Source organism: Pelodiscus sinensis, chromosome 3 (genome assembly GCF_049634645.1).
Source record: "Pelodiscus sinensis isolate JC-2024 chromosome 3, ASM4963464v1, whole genome shotgun sequence".
Classification (NCBI taxonomy): domain Eukaryota; kingdom Metazoa; phylum Chordata; order Testudines; family Trionychidae; genus Pelodiscus; species Pelodiscus sinensis.
In genome coordinates, this window is record NC_134713.1 from 39,118,562 (window position 1) to 39,144,835 (window position 26,274).

Here is a 26,274-nt window from a genome sequence, read left to right on the forward strand (position 1 = left end):
GAAAGGAGGTAATAGGTTCCAGAAGCTTACGCAGAACTTAAAAATACAACTTAAAAATATCTCCAAAGAAATAAAATATCTTTTTTATACATAAAGATGTGAGGACATTGAAATATGATATGCTTCCAGTGTTAGACGCTAAAGTTGAGAGTTCTGCTGGAGAAATTTTTTCAATAAAGTTTGCATTTCTAGGGCTTCAGAGTCCTGGGTTGCATCTAGACTGGCATGATTTTGCGCAAATACTTTTAACGGAAAAGTGTTTCCGTTAAAAATATTTGTGCAAGAGAGCATCTATACTGGCATGTGCCTTTGCACAAAAGATTTGCTTTTGTGCAAAAGCATCCGTGCCAGTGTAGACGTTCTCTTGCGCAAGAAAGCTCCGATGGCCATTTTAACCATCGGGCTTTCTTGTGCAAGAAATTAACATGGCTGTCTACACTGGCCCTCTTGCTCAAGAATATTTGCGCAAGAGGGCTTATCCCTGAGTGGGAGCGTCGGAGTATTTGCGCAAGAACCACTGATTTTGTACATTACAACGTCAGTATTCTTGCACAAACACTCATGGCCAGTGTAGACAGGTGGCAAGATTTTGCGCAAAAGCAGCTGCTTTTGCGCAAAATCATGCCAGTCTAGACGTACTCCTGGAGTATAAGGGTGAGTCTATACAGCAGCACTTAACTCGAAATAAGCTATGCAAATTGAGCTATGTCAACTGTGTAGCTTATTTTCAAATAGCTTTTTTTAAAATTGGGAGCGCCTACACAGCACTTCTTTCGCAATAGAGCATTCTTCCTCTGACTTCCCTTACTCTTTGTACAATGAGGGTAACAGATGTCAAAGTAAGAAGGACCTCCAGCTTGACAGTATTTTGACATTATTTCAAAATAACTGCCTGTTGTGTAGACGTGAATTAAGTTATTTCAAAATAATGTTGCTGTGTAGACATACTCTAAGACGTTAAATATGCATTAAAAGAGAGAAATTCCATTTTCACCATCCACCAGCTCAGATTCCTTCCCCTCCCCCTCACCCAGGACAGGGCAATGTGGAGATAGTAAAATAAGGAAATATTCATCTATCAGACTTGTTCTAAAGGCATCTCTTTGTATCTGCTGAGAGTTTTGGTAAAATTTGCATGATAAATGTAATTTATGATGTGGATCTGAAATTTAGCATAGGCTTTATCTCTCAGTGACAGGAGCAAAAGATGGAAACAAGATGGGGAGAGGAAGCTAAGGAATCAAAGTAGCAAATTTAAAAGGAAAATGCTATAGTAATAATAAAGATATTGTAATCATTATATTTCATTACAAAGAAGAGTAAATCACACACAGAAAGTGTTTTTAAGTGTCTCAGATAAAATAAAAAAGAATGATCAAACAGGAAGTTGTAAACTTGACAGTATGATAACACATAACAGGACTAAAAGAATTAGCTTAACTATGTGAAAGGCTTTGAATTAAAATGAGAGAGAAATTCTGCCTAAATGCAGAGGAAAATTAATTGACTGCAATGCCATGCTCATTATATGTATTCTCCTGACTAATATACAACTTATCAAATTATGTCTTTGGATGGGCTTTATTCCTGAATAAGTATAGAAAAAGGAGCAAATCTCACAAGGACATTTTGGTATTCATTTCATGAGTATTCATTTGATCTTGAATCAATCAGAAGTTTGCAAAGGATATATAAATTACAGGTCTCTACACCTTCAGTATCCGCTATGCCAGCAAAAGTATTTACACCTTATAGACAGCACATTGCAGTACCATCTTTGCTCTCCCCACAGATTTTCACGGAGGCAGTCAAATATAAATTCTTCCACAAGCTCCATACCATCCAGTATGCTGAGATTATGTCTTTTCTGATCTATAATGGCTGTCACCACACCCTCAATACAAATTTCTGATATTGATAATAGAAGTGAATCATGCCCATCCGCCTTTTGTTTCTGCTTTTCTAATTTTCAGTTTATTTTTTCAGGCCTCTTTTAATGCCATATTTCTTCAGTAATAAATTATTTTATGAGGGGGGATGATAATTAGGAGAGCTGTTTTACTTTTTTTTTTAAATACAAATTCTATTCTCTGCACAGTGGAAGGTCACCTATTTCAAAGCTCATAACTCTGAAGAAGTAGAGGTCATCTTCAGATCTTCTCTTGCAGAGAAGAGCAGTGCTACAGGAGGGAACTATCCATCTGAAATAGTTTAGAAACTCTGCTCTCTGTCCCAGTGGTCTTATAAACATTCTGTGGCCCACGTGGTCTCTGTACAGCTATTTTCCTGCATACTTCCACAATGAATCTGAGGCAATCCCTGTTCCAAAATGTACTGAGAAATTCTTTTTCTAGCATGTTTCTCTTCTTGCAGATGTCATAGGTGCCACATGAAACAATATGCCAATTTTAACCTTAAATAAGCACCAGACCACATATACACCATTTTTATGGGGTGAGATTTTGTTTTTTCTCCGTGGAACAGTGAGCTATCTTCTGAACATCTTGGTATGGCATATGGTTACATTCTTCTTTTTCTAAGACTGTCTGGAATGGTTGTTAAAAGCACTCCAGACCAAAGATTAATCTCCAGTGTGATAATTTAATTAAATTGAAAACCTGTTCATCCTTCTTCCCAACCATACTGACTGGGTTGAGAAGAAAGATCCTCTCTCTGATTCACAGCAGCAGTGGAGCCTAAGCTTCCATATCAGAATGGGTCATCAAGGATGGGCTCTCTCTCATCAACCCTTGCTGACAGAAAGGCACAAGTGTTTTCTTTTTAAAAAATTGCAAAAAGTTCCGAAAAGGCACCATGGATCTCACCCCCACCAACTTGACTGCAGCCAAATACTAGGATCACTACAACTCTGGCACTAAAGTAATTTCTTCTCCTTAAAAGCCTGAGCAGAAGACAACTCATAGTGGTAATATATGGGCAACAGGCAATTTATTTACACAGACATCACTCCCAGTTTTGCAACTTTTGATCAGGAAGAAGTTTCCCTGCCTTATCCTATTTATATCTCCTGTGCATTCTCTGTGATTTCTTCAGTGATTTTAATTACATCAGCTAAACACGTGAGTTTTGCTATAAAAAAATGAGCTTGCTAGCTAGCTGGATTTCAGTTTGCATGATACAACTTCAAGTGGTAAACAGTTTGCTGATAAAATAGGCCTTATTCTTCTTTTATACCAGTAGAATACATTACACACACAGCAAAAGAAAATAATGCTCAGATAATAAAGTAGAGGTGATCTAGCAATTGATCCAGAACAAGCTTTGGAGACTTAATTGCATTATTTGATCAAAGTCAGATTTCCCTGGGAGAATAATTTGATCAGTTGATAAATTAAACACAGCATTTTGGATTTTTCCATAAGGATTTGCAGATATTGAGGTTTCAGTTGGAAGAAATGTTTTCATGCACAGAAGACAATGATTCTATTGTTACTGAAGTGTTCCAGTAATGTTCCAGATTTGCACATTTACTCTCTTTGAATGCCTCACTTCTAGTAACTCAGCACTTTATGCTTAAGTGTTAATACCATGACATTATCCTTACTTAATCATGTATGTAGTACTGGAGAAAACCTATCACTGTATATACAATGGAAGCATCAGAATAAGTCAGTACATTTTTAATATTCATGTGTTTCCATTTCAGCTATAAGCCAGAAGACATTGTCATTTCAGCAAACTAAATAAAACAATGTTTCTGCAATTGACTTTTCTCTGCACATTGCAGTGAACAACAGAAAGCAAGAACAGTATGCAATGCAAAATGCCCTTGGTAATCTTAGATACTCCTACACAGTTTCACACAGTAGAGCCTTTGTGGTTTACTTTGTCAATTTTAGCCACTTGAAATTATAATAACAATATAATTAAAATAATTTGTATCTTTGACTTGTTTTTGTTACCTCTAACAAAAACTGAACTTTCTGGGATAGGATGGTCATTTACTACATATCTGTAAACAGAGCTGTCCCTTAGATACGGTAAATTGGGGCAACTACTCCAGGCCCTTGGCTTTGGGGGACCCTGTGTTTCTGTTTGTGTGTGTCATGCAGAGCTCGGGCTCAGTCTTAGGGTATGTCTATGCTACAGGAACACCCACACTGCAATCGCATTCTTTTGAAACTAAATGGAAAGAACAGAGGGGTTTTTCTAACATTGGTAATCATCATTCTACAAGGAAGAAGCCTTTTCCCAAAAGAGCTCTTTCAGAAAAAGGCATCGGGGTTCTTTCAAAAGAAGAGGAAAGAGGAAAAAATACTGGTGCCCTGGTGGCCACTATGTCCATAGTAATCACAGATGAAATGTGAGATAGTGTCCATTCAGTGTGGATGCTATCTTTTGAAAAAGTAGATCGCTTTTTCGGTGCACTTTTGCAGTGTTGATGCTCTCTTTCAGAATAATTTTTTTGGAAGGTCTCAACCAGGAAAGCTTCTTCCGAAAGAAGCCTGCAGTCTAGACGTAGCCTTAGGCAATGTTACCTGTAGGTGCTCTGGGGCTTTAGCACTCAAGGAAAAAAATGGTGGGTGCTCAGTATTCAGCAGGCAGCCCCCTCTCAGTGTCCCTTCCTTCCCCTAGTTCCTCCAGCCCACTGATGGTCCCTGCAGATCAGTGCTTCCCTTCCCTTTCAGTGCCTACTGCTTGCAGAGGTTTAGCTGTTTCATGTCATCAGGAGGTTCTGTGGGAGGTAATCTTTTAATTGACACAAAAAATCCAAGAAGAAACTGCAATAAACAGACACATTGTTTCCTCAATATTGTCAAATTGTGCTACCAATAAAACCTTTAAATAAATGTAACCGAGGAAGGTTACTAATTACAATGCTCTGTATCTGAAATAATATTCATGGCGGAACATTATTTTAATTGTATACTGTTCATAACCATCAGGCACCTGAAAAAATATTTCATCTCATGGTGCTGCAGATGGATTGGTGTTCTGTTTTGTTCTGGGCCATTTATTTCTGATATTCTCCTTAGAGTGACAAAAAATCCCGGAAGAAAGTGCAGGAAATAAGCATATCATCTTCCTTAATATCCTCAAACTGTGCCACGAGTGGAAGAACCAACTCTAGTGATGAGATGTTAGTCCACTTACCATGCCAAGGGAAACCTTGACATCTCTGCTAAGCTTGCCAATGAGAGTGTTCATTGCCGATATGGCTGATGTGATCTAGACTTCTTTCTAATAAGAATTTAATTGAATTATAAATTCATTCCTCATTAGCCACATTAAATGATAGTTAGTCACTGTTTATCTTGTGTCAGATTCAAAGCAGTAATTTGTGGTAAATGGCTCCAAGTTATTGTAGCAATCTCTGAAGTTAGTCATTCTATCATATTTGTTTGTGTGTCTGTCTCCGTATGTAAATTAGTAAAATCACACCAAGATGTGGGGAAATGAGTAACTAAAACAATACGAGATCAACTAATCTCTGCTGTGTTAAAATTGACCATAAAATCTTAATTTATTTTTTGATAATACTATGGCATGTAGGTGAACAGATTTTAGCTACTTGCTGACTTTTTTACAAGAAATGCAGCAACTTGAATCTGTAGGTTCAGAGCAAAATCAACGGTATTATAGTGGTGTTTCTTATCACTGATGATTGTCCATGTCCTTCTGCCATTTATAGTATAGCTCATCTTGTAAAAATTTATGGACTCAGTGCATGGGATATTGTTACAATTATTTTGCAATTAAATCCCACCACATATGAGCTTGACCCTTGTCATATTAAACTCAAAGAAAAAAATAGTGACTCTAATACAATACTAAACAAGTGATGTATCGATGTAAAAATAATTCTCACACTTACATTTAATGTAAAATTGTTGCTGTCCTTCAATTCATTCTTTTTCCCTCCTAACTTCAATGTTTATATATGTGAAATCTGTTTACAGTAATTGAAAGTGATTTTTGAGGTGAACTAATTTCAGGGAGACTTTGAAGGATTTCTTTAATAACAGCTTTTGGACTAAGTTACCTAGGCCATGTCTGTGATAATCTTTCTGTATGTATGAAGGATTCTCTATATACAATACACTGTGTATTTTATGAGCTTGACTTAAATTACCTGTCATGACTGCTGTGTGTGGTGTGGGAGGAGATCTTTAGTGGACCCGATTGGAAATTCTGGGGAAGGCAGATAAATATTAATAATTTTAAGGAATTAAGCATCAACATAAATAATATTACTATCACTTTATTCTTTGTACTGTGTATCTTTATATTTAATTTAATGCATTTTATCCCCTACTTAAACTTTGAAAACTCTTAACTGTAGTTGAATTAGTTGTTAAAAAAAACAAACCCATTGCAACTTTTGACTTTTTTCCCTACAAGTAATCCTAAAATGAAACACGCATAGAGCAAGAGTATGTGAAGTGAAGTATGTGCTTATAGCACACAAATTTGACTGTAAGAGTTGTTGCTGTGGTTCAATCAGCTAGGTATACAAGCGCAGTTAGCAAAACTAAGGATGTTAAAATATGGTTAATTGACTAGTCGACTAGTCGATGGAATTTCCATTGACTAGGTGACTAGTCAAAAGGCACTTCCACTGGGGTTCCCGTACATTTTAAAGGAGGTATGTGGAACTCCCCATAAAGCCGGGGCCAGTGGGAAGTCCCGCTGACTCTAGGCTACATGTAGGTGCCTTCTTTGAAATGGCAGCTATATGGCGGCTGTCCCTTTAAACCACGCATCCACATGACTCAAAGGGACATCACATCAAAGGGAAGATAATGGAGCAGGTAATTAAGGAAATCGTATGCAAACACTTGGAAAGTAATAAAGTGATAGGGAATAGCCAGCATGGGTTTGTGAAGAACAAGTCATGCCAAACTAATCTGATAGCTTTCTTTGATAAGATAACGAGCCTTGTGGATAAGGGAGAAGCGGTGGATGTCATATACCTAGACTTTAGTAAGGCATTTGATACGGTCTCGCATGATATTCTTATTGATAAACTAGGCAAATATAACTTAGATAGGGCCACGATAAGGTGGGTGCATAATTGGCTGGATAACCGTAGTCAGAGAGTTGTTGTTAACGGTTCTAAATCCTGCTGGAAAGGGATAACAAGTGGAATTCCTCAAGGGTCTGTTTTGGGACCCGTACTATTCAATATCTTCATCAATGATGTAGATATTGGGATAGAGAGTACTCTTATTAAGTTTGCAGATGATACCAAACTGGGTGGGGTTGCAACTTCTTTGGAGGATAGGGACATAATTCAAAATGACCTTAGCAAGTTAGAGAAATGGTCAGAGGTAAACAGGATGAGGTTTAATAAAGAGAAATGCAAAGTGCTCCACTTAGGAAGGAACAATCAGTTCCATACATACAAGATGGGAAGCGACTCTCTAGGAAGGAGCATGGCGGAAAGGGATCTAGGGGTCATAGTGGACCACAAGTTGAATATGAGTCAACAGTGTGATGCTGTTGCAAAAAAAGCAAATATGATTCTAGGTTGTATCAACAGGTGTGTTGTAAGCAAAACTCGTGAAGTCATTCTGCCGCTCTACTCAGCACTAGTTAGGCCTCAGCTGGAGTACTGTGTCCAGTTCTGGGCGCCACATTTCAAGAAAGATGTGGAGAAATTGGAAAGGGTACAGAGAAGAGCGACAAGAATGATTAAAGGTCTAGAGAACATGACCTATGAAGCCAGGCTTCATGAACTGGGCTTGTTTAGTTTGGAAAAAAGAAGATTAAGGGGGGACATGATAGCGGTTTTCAAATATCTAAAAGGGTGTCACAAGGAGGAAGGCGAAAATTTGTTCCTCTTGGTTTCTGAGGACAGGACAAGGAGTAATGGGCTTAAAGTGCAGCAGGGGAGGTTTAGATTGGACATTAGGAAAAAATTCCTAACTGTCAGGGTGGTCAAATATTGGAATAAATTGCCAAGGGAGGTGGTGGAATCTCCCTCTCTGGAGATATTTAAGAACAGGTTAGATAGACATCTGTCAGGGATGGTGTAGACGGAGCTTGATCCTGCCTTGAGGGCGGGGGGCTGGACTCGATGACCTCTCGAGGTCCCTTCCAGTCCTATTATTCTATGATTCTATGATTCTATGAAATACATCAGTGGTGCTATGAAATTTTAGTTTGTACTAACTTCACTAGTGTGTATCATGTAGCCTTTTGTAAAACAAGGCAAATATCTAGATGAGAGGACATACTCCCTGGGGGTATGTCTACACTAGCCACCCTAGTTCGAACTAGGGTGGCTAATGTAGTCATTCGAACTTGCAAATGAAGCCCGTGATTTAAATATCCTGGACTTCATTTGCATATTCCCGGGTGCTGCGATTTTTAAATGCCTGGTAGATCGAACTACCTGCCCGTGGCTACACGCGGCACGGGCTAGGTAGTTCAAATTAAAGCTCGAACTACCATTACTCCTCATTTAGTTAATCCACTAAAATTGATTAGTTTACACACATTAAACCCTTCAGAGATGCTCTCATTCACAATTAGAGTGGCCTTAGGCCCTTGTAATTGAACCCCATTCAAAGTGTACAGATATAATGAACTTAGGCCTCCTTACTTTTGAATGAGAGCATCAACAAAGGAGAGCATCAACAAATACACTTTAACTTTACACCATTCATTATTTTGTCTTATCTTTTCTGAGCATCCCTGTGCAGACAAAACCTAATTTAACTAGATTTCTTATATCTAATGTCTTATTTCTGCCTCCAGGTGTAACTTTATACCCTCTCTATTTACTGGCTGATAGTTCAAAATTCAATCCAACTGCAAAGAATTAGTCCTGATGACCTACATACACTCACATTAACTTATGGTGTGACTAGATATAACAATTATTCTGTAAAACAGCATTAACATACAATATATGGAACACATATTAAAAAAAAATTCAAAAATTCCTGCCAATTTTACTTTCAGCATTACATGGCAATTGATTAAATTAATATACGAATCAGCTAAACCTAATTCAAAACATTAAAGTTTACGGGAAGAGCCCCATTGCCTTCATATGGGCCACTCACAGTATGTTACATCCAATGCTTTTTTTGTAAAAAAAAAAAAAAAAAAAAAAAAAGGTCCCCGTACTCCAGGAGAAAAGTTGTTGAGCTCCGCCAGGAAGTGCTGGTACTGCGTCTGGAGGTGCCAGTACTGCGTACCAGGCAGTACCATCACAAAAAAAGCACTGGCTACATCTAAAGGTGAATCTAAACAGCACCATAAACTCAAAATCAGATACACAATTTGCACAAAGCAAATTGCGTATCTTATTTTGATTGAATTTCAAAATAGGCTATTTTGAAATTTGGCACATCTACACAGCACCACATTTCAAAATAATGCACTATTTCAAGACATCCCTTAACCCCCGTGGAACGAGGATTACTGGGATGCTGAGCTAGCATGCCTGTTATTTTGAAAAATATTTTGAAATAATGGGCAGCATCTTAAGACACGGGGTAGCTATTTCAGGATTCTAAAATAGCCGTGAAGTGTAGACATACCCTAAGTGAGCAGTGGATTGAGGCTTTGAACAATAACACTGTGAAGTAGGGATTTTATATATTATTCAATTTATAAAAATAATAGTCTGTGATAATGACAATAATAATATAACCTAGAGAATTATAGATAAAGACATTTCTGGTTTCATTACTAGTGTAAGTTTTGCTGAAGTTAAACAGGGACATCACTAGCTGAAGAAAGGGCAGGAGAGAAGTTTTTATTGCTATAAAAAAATTAATGACATTTTAGAGTTAATCCACTGCCATCTGTATTTATTTTGATAACCCTCTTGATCAGTCATGCCATGCAGTTTCCTATTCTGGTTTTAAAAGAGATAAGGGATCTATTGGTACTGCAAAGTTTGCAGAGAAATCAAGGTACTGAGCCTTAGCTTCTTAAAATTGATGGAAATCTCATTTAGGTCTGTCTGGGGCATTTGGAAGGGAGTATGCCTAGAAAGATAAACTGGATATATAACTTTTCTTGAAAAGAAAAAAAATATGTTGCAGAAGGTTAACAAGTAATAACTGTCTAATTTTTCCATATAAATGTGTATACAAACTCCAGATAGATGATCCAGTAGTTCATATTCCTACCAAAATGCATCAGATTAATTTTAAACTGTATTATATAATAGCACAGACAATTTTCATTGTATGAAATACTCTATAATCTGAGTATATAAATGGGACTATTTGTAAAGTAGAGTACCACTGAACTTGAGAAAATTTATCAGAATCTGACTTTAAAATATCCTTTAACTATGTCATCTAACAAATCAATATTGATCTGTTCTGCATTTCCTAATCCTAAGGTCTTTATTTATAAAAATATTATTAATTATTTTCATTGTGTCTGCTCAAAAGACCTTCATGTCCCTTTGAAGCCAGTAAGATTACTTATACGAAAAACAACAGCTTCAGGTGTGAGTCTATGAGCTTTCAGTCTTCATGAAGTATTAATTAATCATTTCTAACTTTGCTTTACTGCAGGATTTGCCACAGCAAGGAATTTAATTCTTTTTTTTTCTAAAGCAAACATACCTTTCATGGGTTTTCTGCAAAGAAAGATATGCAGAGCCCCAATTAAGCCTAATATATGTCTTGTTGACTTTTTTACACGTGACCCTTCATTTTTTATTAGTCTGAAATAACAAAATTGAAACAGCATATCCTACAAGGTAGAATCAAAATAGCTCAGAATTACTTCAATTTAGCACATTCACACTGATTGGAGCCTGCCTCAGACTTACAGCCTCCAGAAGCACTCTGGGGAAGGCACCAGGAAGGTGGAACTTCTTGTGGCTGCTTGGACAGGAAAGCTGAGATGTGATTTCAGAGGCTCCTCTCTACAGCTGCATCTCACATTCCACTTCTCCACTGCCTATCCCCTTGTGGGACACAAAACTGATGCAGTGTGGTCTGGTAGCACTTGCGAACTCCACAGCACTGATATCATGGAGCTGGAGTTGCTGCAAAGCAGTGCCATGGTCATGTGCTTCGTGCTGTGCCTCATGATGATGTTCGTCCACACCACCCACATGCTGCTCCAGCAGGATTATGACCAGCCTGAACCGGAGGACCCTTCACCCAGGGCCTGGTGCTCCTGCTGCTGCAAATGACCCTAAACCCACTGGATACTGTCAAATGCTGCTTCTGGAAGAAGGAGACAAGTACCAACTGGTGGGACTGCATCATCTTGCAGCAATGGGATGACCAGCTGTCATGATCATGAGAGATGGCCAGAAGCCTGGAGACTAAGGGGTTAACTATGTCCCTTACCTAACCAGGCAGCCAGCAGCCAATAGAAATGTAGGTAGGAATTTCAAACTGGGACAAAGGAATGTTTGGGTTTTTCCCTCCTTTGTCCCTGGGCAGTTTTCTCTCAAGCTACTACAAGCCCTTTTCCTACATGCCACAAGCCCTTTTCCTACAGCCTGTTGTTTTTCAGGCTCTGCAGGAGAAGGGGAGCAGTGGAACTGGCCAGTGTGGCTGGAGTGGCCACAAGCGCATCTGCGAGAGACCTCTGGAGGACAGTTATTTTGAAATAGCAGCAACTAAGCATCCACACTCACTCTATTTCAAAATAATTTCAAAATAAATGTTATTCTTCCTGGAAAGCAGGAGTATAGATTTCAAAATAACCAGCCCATTATTTTGAAATCACAGGCTTGGTAGTGTGGATGCTCTGCTTGTTATTTTGAAGAAAGGCTTAGATTCCAATGTAGCAATTAAGGAAGAAGTAAGCTCAGGAAATCAAAGTGAGATATAGGTGAGAACTGAACCTGGAGATAAAAGGCAACATGGATGAGAAACTTATATGGAGAGAAAAGTAAAATAACCAACCAACATCACCAAATATTCTTAAATGTACCATTTATAGACATAAGGAGAGATGACAGTTTAAAATACACAGCTCGGGTCAGCATTTGGAAAAACACCACATAAGATATTTTTATTTTAAAAAGCAGAATTGATTTTTTCATAATTTCTCAGACAAAGTTAGAATGATCTGAACTAAGATGCAGCTGTCAAGAAACTTGGAATTCTGGTTTACTATATCTAGTTCTGCTTTATCACATTGAAAGTCCATGTGCATATGTATCCACCACCAAGCAGATTTAAACCTGAGACCTCTGGAGCGTAATGTAGGAGCCTCTACAGTTTGAACTATAAAGCCAGCTAGCTCTCAGCTTAGGCTGTAGAGCTCCCTTTTCTTATCTCCAGCTGTCAGTGGTCTAAGTGCCACTACATAGGACAATGAACCACACTAAAGCTAGGTCTAGACTATACTCTTTTATTGGAAAAAGCTACACAAATTGCACTCTGCAATTTGCGTAGCTTTTTCCGATTGCTTTTCCAGAAGAGGATTTTCCGCCATTTGGCCCCATGAAGATGGGGCCAAATGGCAGAAAAGCCTCCTCTTTCGGCAGAGTCTTTATTCCTCATAAAACAAGGTATACAGGGCTCCCTGAAAGAGCACATTTGCTCTTCTGCAAAAAGAAAGCAGAAGAGCAAACACATTTGCTGGACTTGGTGGAGTTTTTCCAGGATACCTCCAGTATAGACGTACCCTAGGTGTGTGGGTTACACATACAACTAGAAATCTTGTATCCACCTTTTGATTTTGGTTTTCATCAGTCAGTCATGCTTGGAAGGGAACTGTTTAATGGTTTACAAACTGACTGACTTGCCAGAATTATACTCTATCAAATGGAAAAGCAAATATACATCTCTATCTTGGGAGAGGGAAGAGACTGGACAGGAGAAAGATCTTTGGGACTGACAGAAAAAGGACCAGAAAGATGGCTCTATATGTGCAGTATCCCTAAACATTTAACCGTGTTTAAGCATAAACATCTAATGTCACAAATATTTCTGTGTTCTCATATTGAGAGGAAATGCTAAGATTTATTTTGTAGTGTAGGAGTATGTGTTTTTTCCCACCCAAAGTTCTATTGTATTCACACATTAAATGAATCTGTAGCTAGTTTTAAAAACAGAAATGATATAAGAAATTAAGAGAAGCACATGTTTGTTTCCAGTGCAATAATTAGGAGACAGTTTTCCATTTTCAAATATTTTACAATGGCAACTATAAAAAAAACACAAGATGTGTTGGCGTAAATCTTTTTGTATATTTAACAATGACCCAAAGTTTAGATGTTACAATTTATCAAGGATGAAAGAAAGCAGTAGGGCTACTGGTCTGTTTCTCCAGCTTAGGAAAGACACCACCCCATAGGGCACAGATTATTAAATCAAACAAAAAAATACAAAAGAAGACACATATATTTTTAGCTATTACCCTGAAGGGGTCTGGAAACCTGTTACTCTGCACTCCTCCTCCCCTCCACACACACACACACCTCTTTGCTGTAGGGCAGTGTTTCTCAAAGTGGTGCGCAGATCTACTCTGAGAAACCTGTTAACTGGTCACCCTGATTTGTTTATTTACCAGCTCTGTGGCCACAGAATCTTGCAGCTCCCATTGGCTCCAGTTCACAATTTGCAGCCAAGTGGAGTCAGGGGAAGAGGCATCAGCCAGGCTGTCACTTCCTGTGGCTCACCTTGGCTGCAAATTGTGAACTGGAGCCAACGGGGGCCATGAATCTCCATGGCTGTGGAGCCAGTAAATAAACAAACTGGAGCAGCCAGTTAGCAGGTTTCTCAGCGTGGATCCGTGGACCACTTGAGAAACATTGCTGTAGTGCCAGTCCCTATAAGAAACCTACCTCCTGCAGCTCGCACCTCAATGGAGTTCTCTAGTCTCAAAATTGTATGGACATGAGCGAGACCCTTTGCTAATGGGGCTGACAACCAAAGAGGTTGCTGCCCCTAAAACTTTCACCCTTAAAGAGCAGACCACCAATTGTAAACCACACACAAAAATGGCTTTCATTTTCAGCATACCATAGGAATCCACAACAAAATGCCATTAGGATTTGCAATCAAAACATGAATTTTACAAAAGGAAGACTTACTGCTGAAATAATTTCATTCGATTCTGCATGTTGTTATATGTACTGGATGGCAGAGGATTCACTGGTGAGAGTCTATTAAAACTTGGCAATAAAGTGATTTTTCTGTTTATCATAGTTATCCTTCTACGGAACACTGCAAACTGTTGTTTTCCATCATTAACAAACATAGAAGTTTTCAAGAATAAACAACAGATCAAGTTTTATTTAAGAAGTAAGTCTTAAAGGTCTAGGCATTTGCTGTTTTTATGATTTTGAAAGTTAAAATTAATTACTTAAAGTGCTCTATGAATAAGCTGTAACATCGCAACAGGGCTGATGCTAGACTTCATTGGGCCCTGGGCAATGTGTGTGTGGGGCACTCAGCCCAGACCTCCTGGAAGGGGGGAGCCCAGGTGGAAGGGGTGGAGCTGGGGGGGCAGCAAGCCCTCAGCACTGCAGAGCTTCAAAGGCAATTTAAAGGGTCTGGGATTCCAGTCACCACTGCTGCATCACTGTTACACAAAAACTAACTTTAATTCCTGTTCCTGGAGTTGCATATTAATCAAACAACATTGCAAATGGTAATACTGTAGTGAGTTATTAAAGCATGGGAAGATCAATTTTGAAATAATAATTTGCAAGTAACAATGCATTAGTTTCATGACAACAGTTCCCACCTCAACTAATATTTCACCCAATAATGTTTTCTACCTGTGTGTGGGCAGGAGGGGTGACATAACTTGTATCAGACTGGTATGCTGAGTACATTAAGGGCTATTTTTAATGTGTACTTTTCAGAGAGAAATATTGGCAGGACAGAAAACTGCAGGGGTGTATATTTTATATTAAGTGTAAATGGGTTAGGTTATCTATGGACTACAACTGAGCTACCTTTAATATACAGCTCCATCTATAAACCATCAAGACAGCTTCATAAGACTTGCATAGGACTGTCTTCTCAGATGAAAAAAAATAAAGAATGCTCAGTAGTGAGACTCCAGCTACAGAAGGTGCTATAAGAGAAGACTGCAACTAGTTATAAAAGTGTTCAGATACGAATGAAAACCCTGCCTCTGTAGTATATCTGCTCCCCAGTAATAAGAACTTTTGTCAACCAGTTAGTGTTCTGAAAAATGAATAAACCATACTATAATATGATTTAGCTAACCAGAGTGGGAGTATGGGCAAAAGTCAATCTCATTCTACAAGTTACAGGCTTGGTTCAATTTTTAAAAAGTGAGTAACACTTCCATATGAGTAATCACATGGTCATCAGTGTAGCGCTTACATGTACAAGTATACATGGCCAAATATAATGGAAACTTTGTGAAAAAAGACAAAGTTTTGTTAAAGGCCAAAAATCACAGTATTCTCTGACATCTATCTTTACACTGTAGGAAGTTCATTTGTCAGAAAAAAAAAACTGTAAATGGGGCACACTTTGATTTAACAGATCATTAAACCAAGAATTACTGTAGCCCTAAGAATGCTATAGTCCCTAACCAGTTAGGAAAATGTGCTAGACTAGGAATTGCTGCCAAAACTGAGACAGCACTCATCCTAAAGTCATTACCATTGAAAACTAGTGCCCCAGTGTCTAGTAATGTTAGCATGGAACAGTGAAAGCAGCAGGAATTCAAATAGTCAGTAAGCCTTAGGAAAAAACCTTCACAGCCAGAAGGAATGAACCGAATGAGAAGGGAACAGTGACTTTTTTGAACATACTAGAAATATTGTATTAGCAGTGAAAAGTGAGTTGTAGCAGATTGCTAAGATTTCTGGAGCATGTCAAAAAGAAAGAACCAGAAAAAAGTGAGAAACAGCAAGCCAAGGCAAGAACTCCAAGCCATTTCAGAAATTACTAAGAATTTAAATCACCCACCACACAACCTCGTTAAAGAATCAGAACAACATCAAGAAGTATTCACAAGCAGTAAAGCTCTAATGAATGACTCAGTGAGATAGTGATCAGCTGGCACAGTAGTGGGACCCAGGGGAAAGAAATCCATGGAAAGTGAAGAGAAACTAGTCTTCAAAATAAGCAGAGCATTAAGGGAAAATACCATTGAGCAAGAGAACAAACTTAAGTTAATACTTCCTGTTACACAGAAAAAGGACAATAAAGCTGGGGAAAGAATCTAACTGATGATCCTGTAGACAGAGCTGGCCAAAACCAAAAATTTGTATATGGGGAAATAAACATAAGCTTATTCTAGAAATATTCATTTAGGGTACGTCTAGACTACCGCGTTTTGTCGACGGAAGTTTTGTCGACAGATACTGTCGACAAAACTTCCGTTGACAAAGAGCGTCCAGACACATTGAGTTCTGTCAACAAAGCAGCTTGCTTTGTTGACAGAACTCCATAGTCTGGACGCAATGTTACAGGCAATAACACCTTCTGTCGACAGAGTTCTGTCGACAGAAGGTGTTATGCCTCGTAAAATGAGGTATACTAGCGTCGACAAAACTGCTGAGTTCTGTCGACGTTATGTTGACAGAACTCAGCGGTAGTGTAGATGCTGGTATAGTTTTGGCGACAAAAGTCCACTTTTGTCGACAAAACTAGGTAGTCTAGACACACCCTCAGTAACTACACAGGCAGAAGCCAACTCTTTACTGGGGATGATTCAGTAGCGTGGGTAGGAATTTTTTTTCTACTGCCTAGATTTTCTTACTTTGAAAAGAATAGCAAAGATAAGCAATTTGGCACTATTACTGATTCAAAATTTCAGAACTTGATGGCAAAATGTAGGCCTCTAAATCCATATTTAAGCTCTGAGGCTGCCTGAATTGAAGGTGCACTAACAACACAGAACACTATCCTAAGTCAAGGGGACCCATAGAACATCAGTACATCTGAAAACCAGGTCACTTATTTAGGTCAGGGGTGCTGGAACAATTTTTAGACTGGAGATGCTGAATGCCACTGCACCAAACTGTTAATCCTGTGTCTAATGGAAACCACTGTAAGTAAGGGCAACCTCCCCTCATCCCCCCACCACAACCATAGTTCCAGAATCTATTATTTAGATTCCTAAATATGAATTTGCAGCTTTTTTTATCACTAAGTTTGAAAAAGAAAGTCATATATTCTTCCTAGAAAGATAGTAGAAGCAAGTTTACTTTTTTCTCATGTATCCTTTTGGGAGTAAGGAATGTCCTTTTCACATATGTTATTCTTCAGAAATCTATCTGCTAAGGATGGATTAAGTAGTTTTGGGATACAAATATTTGGATGATGTCCCAGCCTCATTTTTTTTTCAGACAACTTCAGAAACATATTAGCTAAGATGATTTTAGCCATCTGATGTTTGTAAGGATAATCTGTGATCAGTATACATATTTGACCTCATATCTGGTCTTCAAGTTCACAGTGCTCACAGACCTGGAGCTACTCATGTAATTCCCATATGCTTGCTTCAAGTATAAAAAGAATAAAAAAGTCCCTAAGCAGATACATGGTGAACCAAATAGACTACTTAAAAAGGTGATTTGAATGAGGAAATGAGGAATTAAAACCTTGTCTTGTCTTGTCTTTTCTGCTCTGTGTACATCAGTGTCTTTGCAAACATATGCATACCCCCAAGATACAAATGTGGTGGGAAGGGGAGAAAAACTCCAAATCTTGTTCTGGTTGGTGCCTCTCAATATTGAAGTTGTCTATAAGAATTGTTCTTTTGGATGTGTAAAATTCTTAAGGTTTTCTCATAGCTGATGAATAACCAGCCATTAGGAATTTGCCCCTCTGAATCCTCCATAATATGCTGAGGTGTTTTATGATTATGCCAAAGTACTAAGGTCTCCTGTCAGAATATTGAAAGGTTTTATGGCTAGCCCATCCACAGTCTTCTCTTGACTTTTTGCTAGAGACATGCAAAGGCTATGAAAAAGTAATTGTGAGATTAAAACACAGATTGCATTGATCACCGAGTATAGCTTTATACCTTTATGCACAGTATTAACCTCTTCTTTTTAGAGGTTGTGTTTCTCTTTATTGCTCTTTAGCTTTGTGCATTCAGAAATCAGGTGAATGCACAAAGGCAATATGCATCCCACACTGTTTAATAAATGTACAGCCCGCTGAAGACTAGAGCTCTGCTGTGACTGTGAATTTTTCTTCTAACTATCAAGTAGGTTAGCTTCTTGAGTACATAATACATATGAAGAAAGTAAAATATTTATATTCATCTGACTCTTAATGTATCCAAATATGGCCCTTTGAATTGCTAATTCATGTGCTAAAATGGATTTTTTGTTTTTTGTTCACTATACACCCAATTTGTGGAAGACTGAAAGACTGTCTGAATGGAAAACTGCTTCATAAGTTTGGCCCTTAAATAGCCAGGCATCAAGGTACAGGAAGACTAAAGTCACTTTTAACTGAAGATAAACAGCTACTACTGCTAGAAACTTTGAGAAAACCATTGGGGACAAAGATAGGCTGAAAGGAAGTATTTGGTATTGAAAATTATACTGGCTTATGGTAAAATGTAGCTATTTTTGAGTGTGGAAGGTATTCCTATAGGGAAATAGGCGTTCTGCAAGTCTAAGGCCAGAAACCAGCTTCCAACCTTTAGAGAGGGAATTATAGCTGCCAGAATACTCAACATGAATGTGGAAATTTTACAAATTTGTTCAGATCTAAGGGTACGTCTAAACTACATGGCTCTATCAATGGAGCCGTGTAGATTAGTATACTCGAAAAAGGGAAATGAAGCGGTGATTTAAATAATCACCATTTCATTTACATCAAAATGGCTGCTGTGCTGTGCCGATCAGCTGTTTGCCGGCACAGCATGGTAGTCTGGATGCTCCAAGGTCAACAAGGTAGACCCTTGTCGATGGCTCCGGTAAACCTTATTCCACGAGGCATAACGGGGCAGTTGACAAGGGCTTTCCTTGTCGACCGCGGAGCGTCCAGACTACCGTGCTGTGCCGTCAAACAGCTGATCGGCACAGCATGGCAGCCATTTTTATATAAATGAAGCGGCGATTATTTAAATTGCTGCTTCATTGCCCTATGTCTAGAAACCTCATCTATATGGCTCCGTCAATGGAGCCATGTAGTCTAGACATACCCTAAGATTGTTTTTTGTTGGTATGAGAAAATGTCTTTTTATGTATTAGATAGCACTGGCTCAATTGCTCCTAAATGAAGGAGAGAGTCGCACTTCTTAGTAGAATGGAACCAATGAGTAGAATCCTGTAAATCTGCATATATCTGCTTTAAATCCACAGGTATCTGCATCTATGGGTATCCACATGTGCAGATGTAGATGCAAATATCCATGGCTCATTTTTGCAGAGACAGATGCAGATGTGGATATAAATTTTGTATCTGGAACCCTACCAATCTGCATATATCAGCAGATTATTTTTGCAGATGCAGACACAGATGCAAAACAAATTTTGTATCCACACAGGGCTCTATCAATGAGAGGGATTCCTGAAGAGAGATATACAAGGGCGATGAAAGAAAGGGATATAATGTAAATTATGTAGTCTGAAGTTATAACCTTCATAACTCACTTATCTTTTTTATTATTCCACCAAGCCTGTTAGAAATGGGAAAGGATGTCTCCAAAAGTGGAAAGGCAAATGAGAGTTTGCATCTTGCAAATGAAAGATGAGAAAGAAAGTGAACCCTCAATCAACTTGTGAAAATTGTTTTTTTGATGACAACTGGATTGCCACTAAGGAGGATGAGCTGCTCTCTTCCTCTTCAGTCTGACTCTCTTTCTATTCTCTTTTTATTTGCTTGATTGGTTCCGTGAAATCCATGATCAGGTGAGATCTCTGGGCTGCCTGAGATCTGCTAAATCTCTTCTTGTTTGTAGTGTATATAGACCCAGAGGGTATGTCTACACTACCACCCTAGTTCAAACTAGGGTGGTTAATGTAGTCAATCGAAGTTGCAAATGAAGCCCGGGATTTAAATATCCCGGGCTTCATTTGCATCTTGCCGGGTGCCGCCATTTTTAAATCCCCGGTAGTTTGGACTCCATGCCCGCGGCTACACGCGGCATGGAGTAGGTAGTTCGAATTAGGCTTTCTAATTCGAACTACCGTTACACCTCGTTCCATGAGGAGTAATGGTAGTTCGAATTAGAAAGCCTAATTCGAACTACCTACTCCGTGCCGCATGTAGCCGCAGGCACGGAGTCCGAACTACCGAGGATTTAAAAATGGCGGCACCCGGCAAAATGCAAATGAAGCCCGGGATATTTAAATCCCGGGCTTCATTTGCAACTTCGATTGACTACATTAACCACCCTAGTTCACACTAGGGTGGTAGTGTAGACATACCCAGAGACTTCAGTGTGGCCCTGGAATCATTCAGTGAGTGTAAGGACACATCTAAGAAGATTTTCCAGTCAAAATAGGAGATCTACAATAACATTTTGAATCTGTCTTAAGACCTTTCGGACACTAATACACTATATAGGAAAATGAGCTCCTCTTTAGAAATAGCTCTGTGACCTCTGAACTCTTTCCCCTCTTAGGGGAGATTTTGGCCTAGGATGAAGGGGTACTAGATTTGTCTGAAGATAAATATATGAGGCGGAGTTCCTAACATGATTTGGAAGCAGGTTGAAGGGAATGTTCCATTATCAGAAAACTCAATTTTATCCCCATGTTCTTCCATGTTCTGTATTTGAGAACCAGAAGAAGCTAGACTTTCGGGAGATATGGGACTCTTCCAAGCTACAGACATACTTAGAGTGGCTCCCACTGACCCATAATAACTTCTGGACAAGAAAGGCTGTATCTGAAATTTAAGGAGCTGGAAATGTTCATTCAAGATAAATAAGTTTCCTGAAAAAAAGGGAGAGGAAGAACAATAAAAAGGAGAGGAAAAGAACAAAACCTCTCACTACTGTTTCACTAATTCAATATTAACAAATCAACAACATTAACTAAAAAACCACAACTGTATATAGGCTCCCTTTACTAAAGGAGCCTTTGACTTTTACTGGGAGGATCCTTTGTGCTACAGTCTAGCCCTCGAGACTACAAATCCTATGAGCCCTTGGGAAAAAAGGAGGGAAACTGTTGCTGTCTTCCAAGGAGTGTAGGGAGCGAGTTCAATTTAGAGAGAGGAGCCAGATTGCTGATGTTGAGGAGCTGCTGCTAGAAGCTAGAACCTGCTGGGGTTTTGATCTAGCAGGCTGATTCGGGGACTGTATGTGATTGTCCTTGAGGGAGAGGGACTCTGGCTGTGCCTGTGACTGATAAAGACCAGAATAGAAGGCACTGTGAGTAACTGTGGCTGTTTGGGAAAGTGCTGCCTACACAGAGGGCAAACGGAGTCTGGGTCCAAAGAGAGGCAGAGTGATCTGCCCAGTGGACCATAGCTGCTGGCATTTATGAGGCCTGCTCCGGTATCAGATGAATTTTGCAGTTGTTACTGCCTGGACTGACACACAGAACCTGCACAGTGCTGTCTCTGCTCCTGCTGCAGATCTTCAAGTGCGCCCATGCAAGCAAGCATCTGGAACTCTGGGGTGGGATAAATGGTGACAATGTAAATGCCAATTAGATACATTTTCTTTATTTCTGTGTACTTTAATAATTGATTTTATTCACTTTCAATCTGTTAAGCCCTGTTTCTTTAGAGTGGTTAAGTAAAGGTGTGGTAATTCTAATGTAATCAATTAGATATATATTATTTATAATTGTTATTTTGAAGTTAGATCCAGATTATTACTGGAATAAGTTTATTCCCAGGACTCCCAAGGCACACCATTTAGTGTGTACAGGGACCAGCCAGGTGGAGGCATCACATTTTATATTCCATTAGAAGCAAGGGACTACAGCAAGGGTTTAGATAAGGGACCCCTACTATCTAACATCACCACTGGGATACTCAGGATTTCTTTTTATGTTAAAAACATCAGATGCCTAGGCATGCAGGTGAGTGTGACCTACTCCCATATAACTCAGGGAGGAAAGAGGAGGTTAAATGTGGACTATACTGAGGTATGCACAAGACAGGTGTTGTTAGATTTCTATCTCAGGCTGAGGGGATAGAGAAGAAACTGAGAAAAGCTCTCCCTCATATGCACTCTGTATACAACCTTGTTTCTCACACTTAGCATACAGATTGTGTGTGCATGTCAAAAGACACTGCTGATGGGCAATCTCCAATGAAGGGCATAAGAGGTTCGTGTACATATGTGGAGTACCTGTAGGGACAGTACTTGAAGAAGAAAAACATACAATGATGGTACACAGCTATGTTTGCTTACAAACAAGCTCAGAATCAAAAAATATCTATCTTCTGGTGTGACATGTTATTGGTATCTTTTCTTTAACATACTAATATAAACAAAAATATATTGTTGCAAATAGAATTGGAATAGTTAAGATTTGTAATTCTGAAAATATATATACACATTGTTCGGTCTCCAGCTTTGCATGGTTGAACTATTTTGTATTTTACCAAAGAAAAGCTGGAGGAATTTTATTCTTTTCCTTTATTCTTTCACAGTAGGGGGTCTCTATTTGACTTACATTGTCAGGAAATTGATTTTGCAGCAACCCAAGAAAGAATGCATTGTAGTAACACAACAGCGCAGGCAGCAGAGCAGGCTGTGCTTTCTGTGTACTATAATTAATCAAAATTACACATGCAAAACTCTTAGGAAATACTAACTTTAAAACCCTCAGTCATGTGTATCAAGAAAATAAAATAAATGAAAAACATAATAACTAGTAATAATAATAAAAAACAAAGGAAGAGAGAATAATTTTTTCCCTCATCCATTTTAAGGCTCCTGAATAACAACCATGCCCCATGGTGTATCTTGCAAAATCAGCCCCCATTTCATACACTGTTGTACCTGATTTTATATAACATGCTGAGACATTTATCTACATTTTGAAGGCTTGGACCTACAATTCAAAAGCAGCAATATGTTTTGGGGTTTGTTTTGTTTTTGAAACTCATATTTATTTTTAGGATCTAGATATTAGGAATAAGTATATTCGTAACTTACTTTGAAGCAAAGATTCCTTAATCATATGTTCCCAAAAGCTACATGTTTGGACACAATCAGACAGATAAAAGGCATACCTTTTCTGGATCTGTTGTTGTAATAACCCACACGCAGTGTGCATTGTCTTCATATTGAACTGGGTAATTAGGTGATGTAATAATTCCACTTGGTCCACGCAGATTAGAACCACACGTTCTAGCTAGAATAATAAGCACAAAGAGTAAAGGAATTAGTTTTTGCAGTGCAAAATAATTTCAGGGATACTATTTACAAGAACTATTATCATTAACAGCCTATTGTAAAATAATGACTGTGTTAATAGTCTGTAAAATAATCCTGTGCTGAAGAAGTTAGAATGGATTTGCAAAATCCTTGAAAAGACTTAACACAGCAGTGCTTTTCAGTCCAGGAAGAAAAATACTTAAACTACCTCATCTTTATTCTTATTGTAAGTGAATTCCCCACATGGCAAAGGGAAGTTCCACTTCAGCGGCAGGCACAAATGCTCTTTCAAGGTGCTTCGCAGGTTTCTGAGCATAGACAGCAGAAAAGTTGGATGAAGAGACACTGCTCTTTGTCACACATTCTGCTGCTCTGTGCATGGATTTCCATGATCTCTGAGTCTCTCCCACTGGAGAAAAGGTTCAGGCATACCTGTATGACTTTGGCCAAATCTATTTTGGTTAAATGTTTAAAAGCTCCTTAGCAACAGAGAATATATCTACACTGTAATTAAAAACCCACAGTTGGCCCATGCCAGTTTATTTGGGTTTGCAGAGTATGCGTTTGGGATTAGACATCCCGGACTCTATAAATCTACCACTTCACTCACTTTCAGTGAGACTTAAGGACTAGTGTGCCCATGTGTAGGAGGATACCGTTTGTGTTTCCCCCATGCAGCTGTCCAGTTCTAATAGGAGGCATACAGGAAAGGTTTGGGTCAAATTCCATTTTCTTCCTGATCCTTTTGAACTTGACTTGCAATCTAAGGGTAGGTCTAGACTACATCCCTCTGTCAGCAGAGGGATGCAGATTAGGCAGGTCGACATTTCTTTGTCAACAGATCCTCCTCTAGACTGCCGCTCCTGGCCAACAAAGTGCTGAGTCAGCAAAACGCGGTGAACATTTTTATGCAAATTAGGCATGGCTATTTAAATCCTTGCCTCATTTGCAAAGTCAACCTGCCTAATCTGCATCCCTCTGCCGACAGAGGGATGCAGTTTAGACATACTCTGTGCTAGTAGTGTCTGAACTCACAAGAGGAAGGAAGGATTAAAACTAAGACAACACCCAAAGACAACTTTGGAAAGCAATGTTAATACAAAATACCATGGCATCCGAGTGGAATTTATGTTTTACTAAATAGACTGGCAGAGGCAGTAAAATCTGAGTGTTTTTGCTATTAATAAGAGTTAGGGTAGGGCATACTTTCTGTCAGAATTCAACTTTGTAACTTGCTGTCCCTCTTTGTCAGCCACAGCCATTTTTAGAAAATGGGGTGGGTTGCAGACTGTGCTGGATTGTGTTTGTTTTTATTATCCACACTGCTAGTGGATGTTTAAAGAGCAAACTGCAATGAACAGTCCGTTAGAGTGTATATTGTATTGTACAGTTTAATGTATGAGAATTTCGGCACTCTAAGGTTGCTAGATGGCCAGTTTTCAACCAAGCAACCAGTCAAAAAGGGATTCTTCCCAGTGCTCCCCACCCTGGACAAAATGAGGGAGTGAGAAAGAATGGGATAGGGCAAGCAACAGAAGGAGAGAGGATAGAGTGAGTGGATGGGACCTTGGAGAAGGATCGGGCAAGGATGTTCAACTTGTTCAGTCAGAAAGCTAGCAATCCTACAAAGTATGTAAATAGTAGTGGCCTCTAAACAGTGGTGGAGTCAGATTTTGCAATCAGGTCACTATGGGTGCATCTACATTGTAACGTAAACCTTGGAATAAGATATGCAAATTGCATAGCTCAAATTGTGTCTACACAGCACCAAATTTTGAAATAAAGTGCTATTAAAAAACCCTTACTCCTTCTAGAATGAGGTTTATAGGAACATCGGAATAGTGAGCCCAACGTAATGGGCTTGCTGTAAAGACTCAGGATAGCAATTTTGAGATATTCCCATATTCCAAAATAGCATTGCAGTGTAGATGTAGCCTAATAGTGTCATCCTCAATTACACTGATTGATTTGCTAATTTCACTCATTATCATGTTTGTGTATTAGGATAGCAAACCAATACGGTATTACCGCAACTATTCAATGGATACACTTTTCTTCACCATAACAACGGGGCACAGGCCACTTGCAGCAGCACTTCCAGCCTAGCATCAGAATCCTAATACCAGGCTAGCAGTCTCACTCTCCAGCTTCATCCCTTCAATCTTTTGGGTGCAAAGGCACTTCATGTCCATGAGCAGTGGTGGATATGTTAACAGGAGAAGTACTCACATTAACATAGTGCTGTATACACACTGGGAATAGGTTCATATAGCTATGTAGTTTAGAGGTGTGGTTTTTTTTCACATCCCTGAGCAACATAAATAGTTATACTGATGTAAGATAAGTATGTAGATCTGGCCTAAAACAATAATTTTTTTTAGGGGCTGGCTACAATTGGATTCTCAAAATGGTGTGTAGTGTTTTAGCCATTCAAATCACATTAATCTCTCATTTTGGGAGTATTGCTAGATTATTGTCCCTTTTAATGGAATTATACTTTTTTCTTTTAACAAAAAAAAAAAGGAAAATAGAGGACTCATTTAACATCTTTGAGGGAGGAAGTAAATTGCACCCTAAGAAAATCTATAGATGACACTAATTGGAAGGACTTACAAATATCAGCAATGGCAGGAAAATGATAAAAAAAGATCAAATTAGATTTTAAAATATGGAAAAATGTTAATGAAGTCAAATCTACAAAATATAATCTGAAACATGTATTCTTAATGAGGAAACCAGGGAAGCACTATTTAAGTAACATGTTTGATCGTGAACAGCAAATTGCATATCACTTTGAAATGAAATATGGCTGCATCATTTTTGGGCAGCAGACAGTGATCACAGATGTGAATGATAATATCCTTTCTCCATGGAGCACTAGTTTGATTGTGAATAGACTATATGTTCACTTTTGAGTACCTCAGTACCTGAAAGACATTGGAAAACTGAAGTAAATTAAAAAAGAGCAACAAGAATGACTAATGAATAGTAGGAACATGTTACACCTGAAGCATTTGAACACCAAGAAGGGAGAGAAATTACTTATATTTTGATGTTGTTACATTGGTGAGT

At 38.7% G+C, this 26,274-nt stretch overlaps 1 protein-coding gene across 2 annotated transcripts in view; it reads right to left on the minus strand.

The window, feature by feature from the left end:
* The window catches only part of CSMD1 (CUB and Sushi multiple domains 1), a 1,865,804-nt gene that overhangs the window by 535,479 nt on the left and 1,304,051 nt on the right, over positions 1-26,274 (minus strand). For both annotated transcript variants that reach the window (XM_075923597.1, XM_006137767.4), the window contains exon 10: positions 23,058-23,179. In XM_075923597.1, coding sequence (XP_075779712.1) covers positions 23,058-23,179 — 122 coding nt within the window. The remainder of the gene's footprint in view (positions 1-23,057; positions 23,180-26,274) is intronic.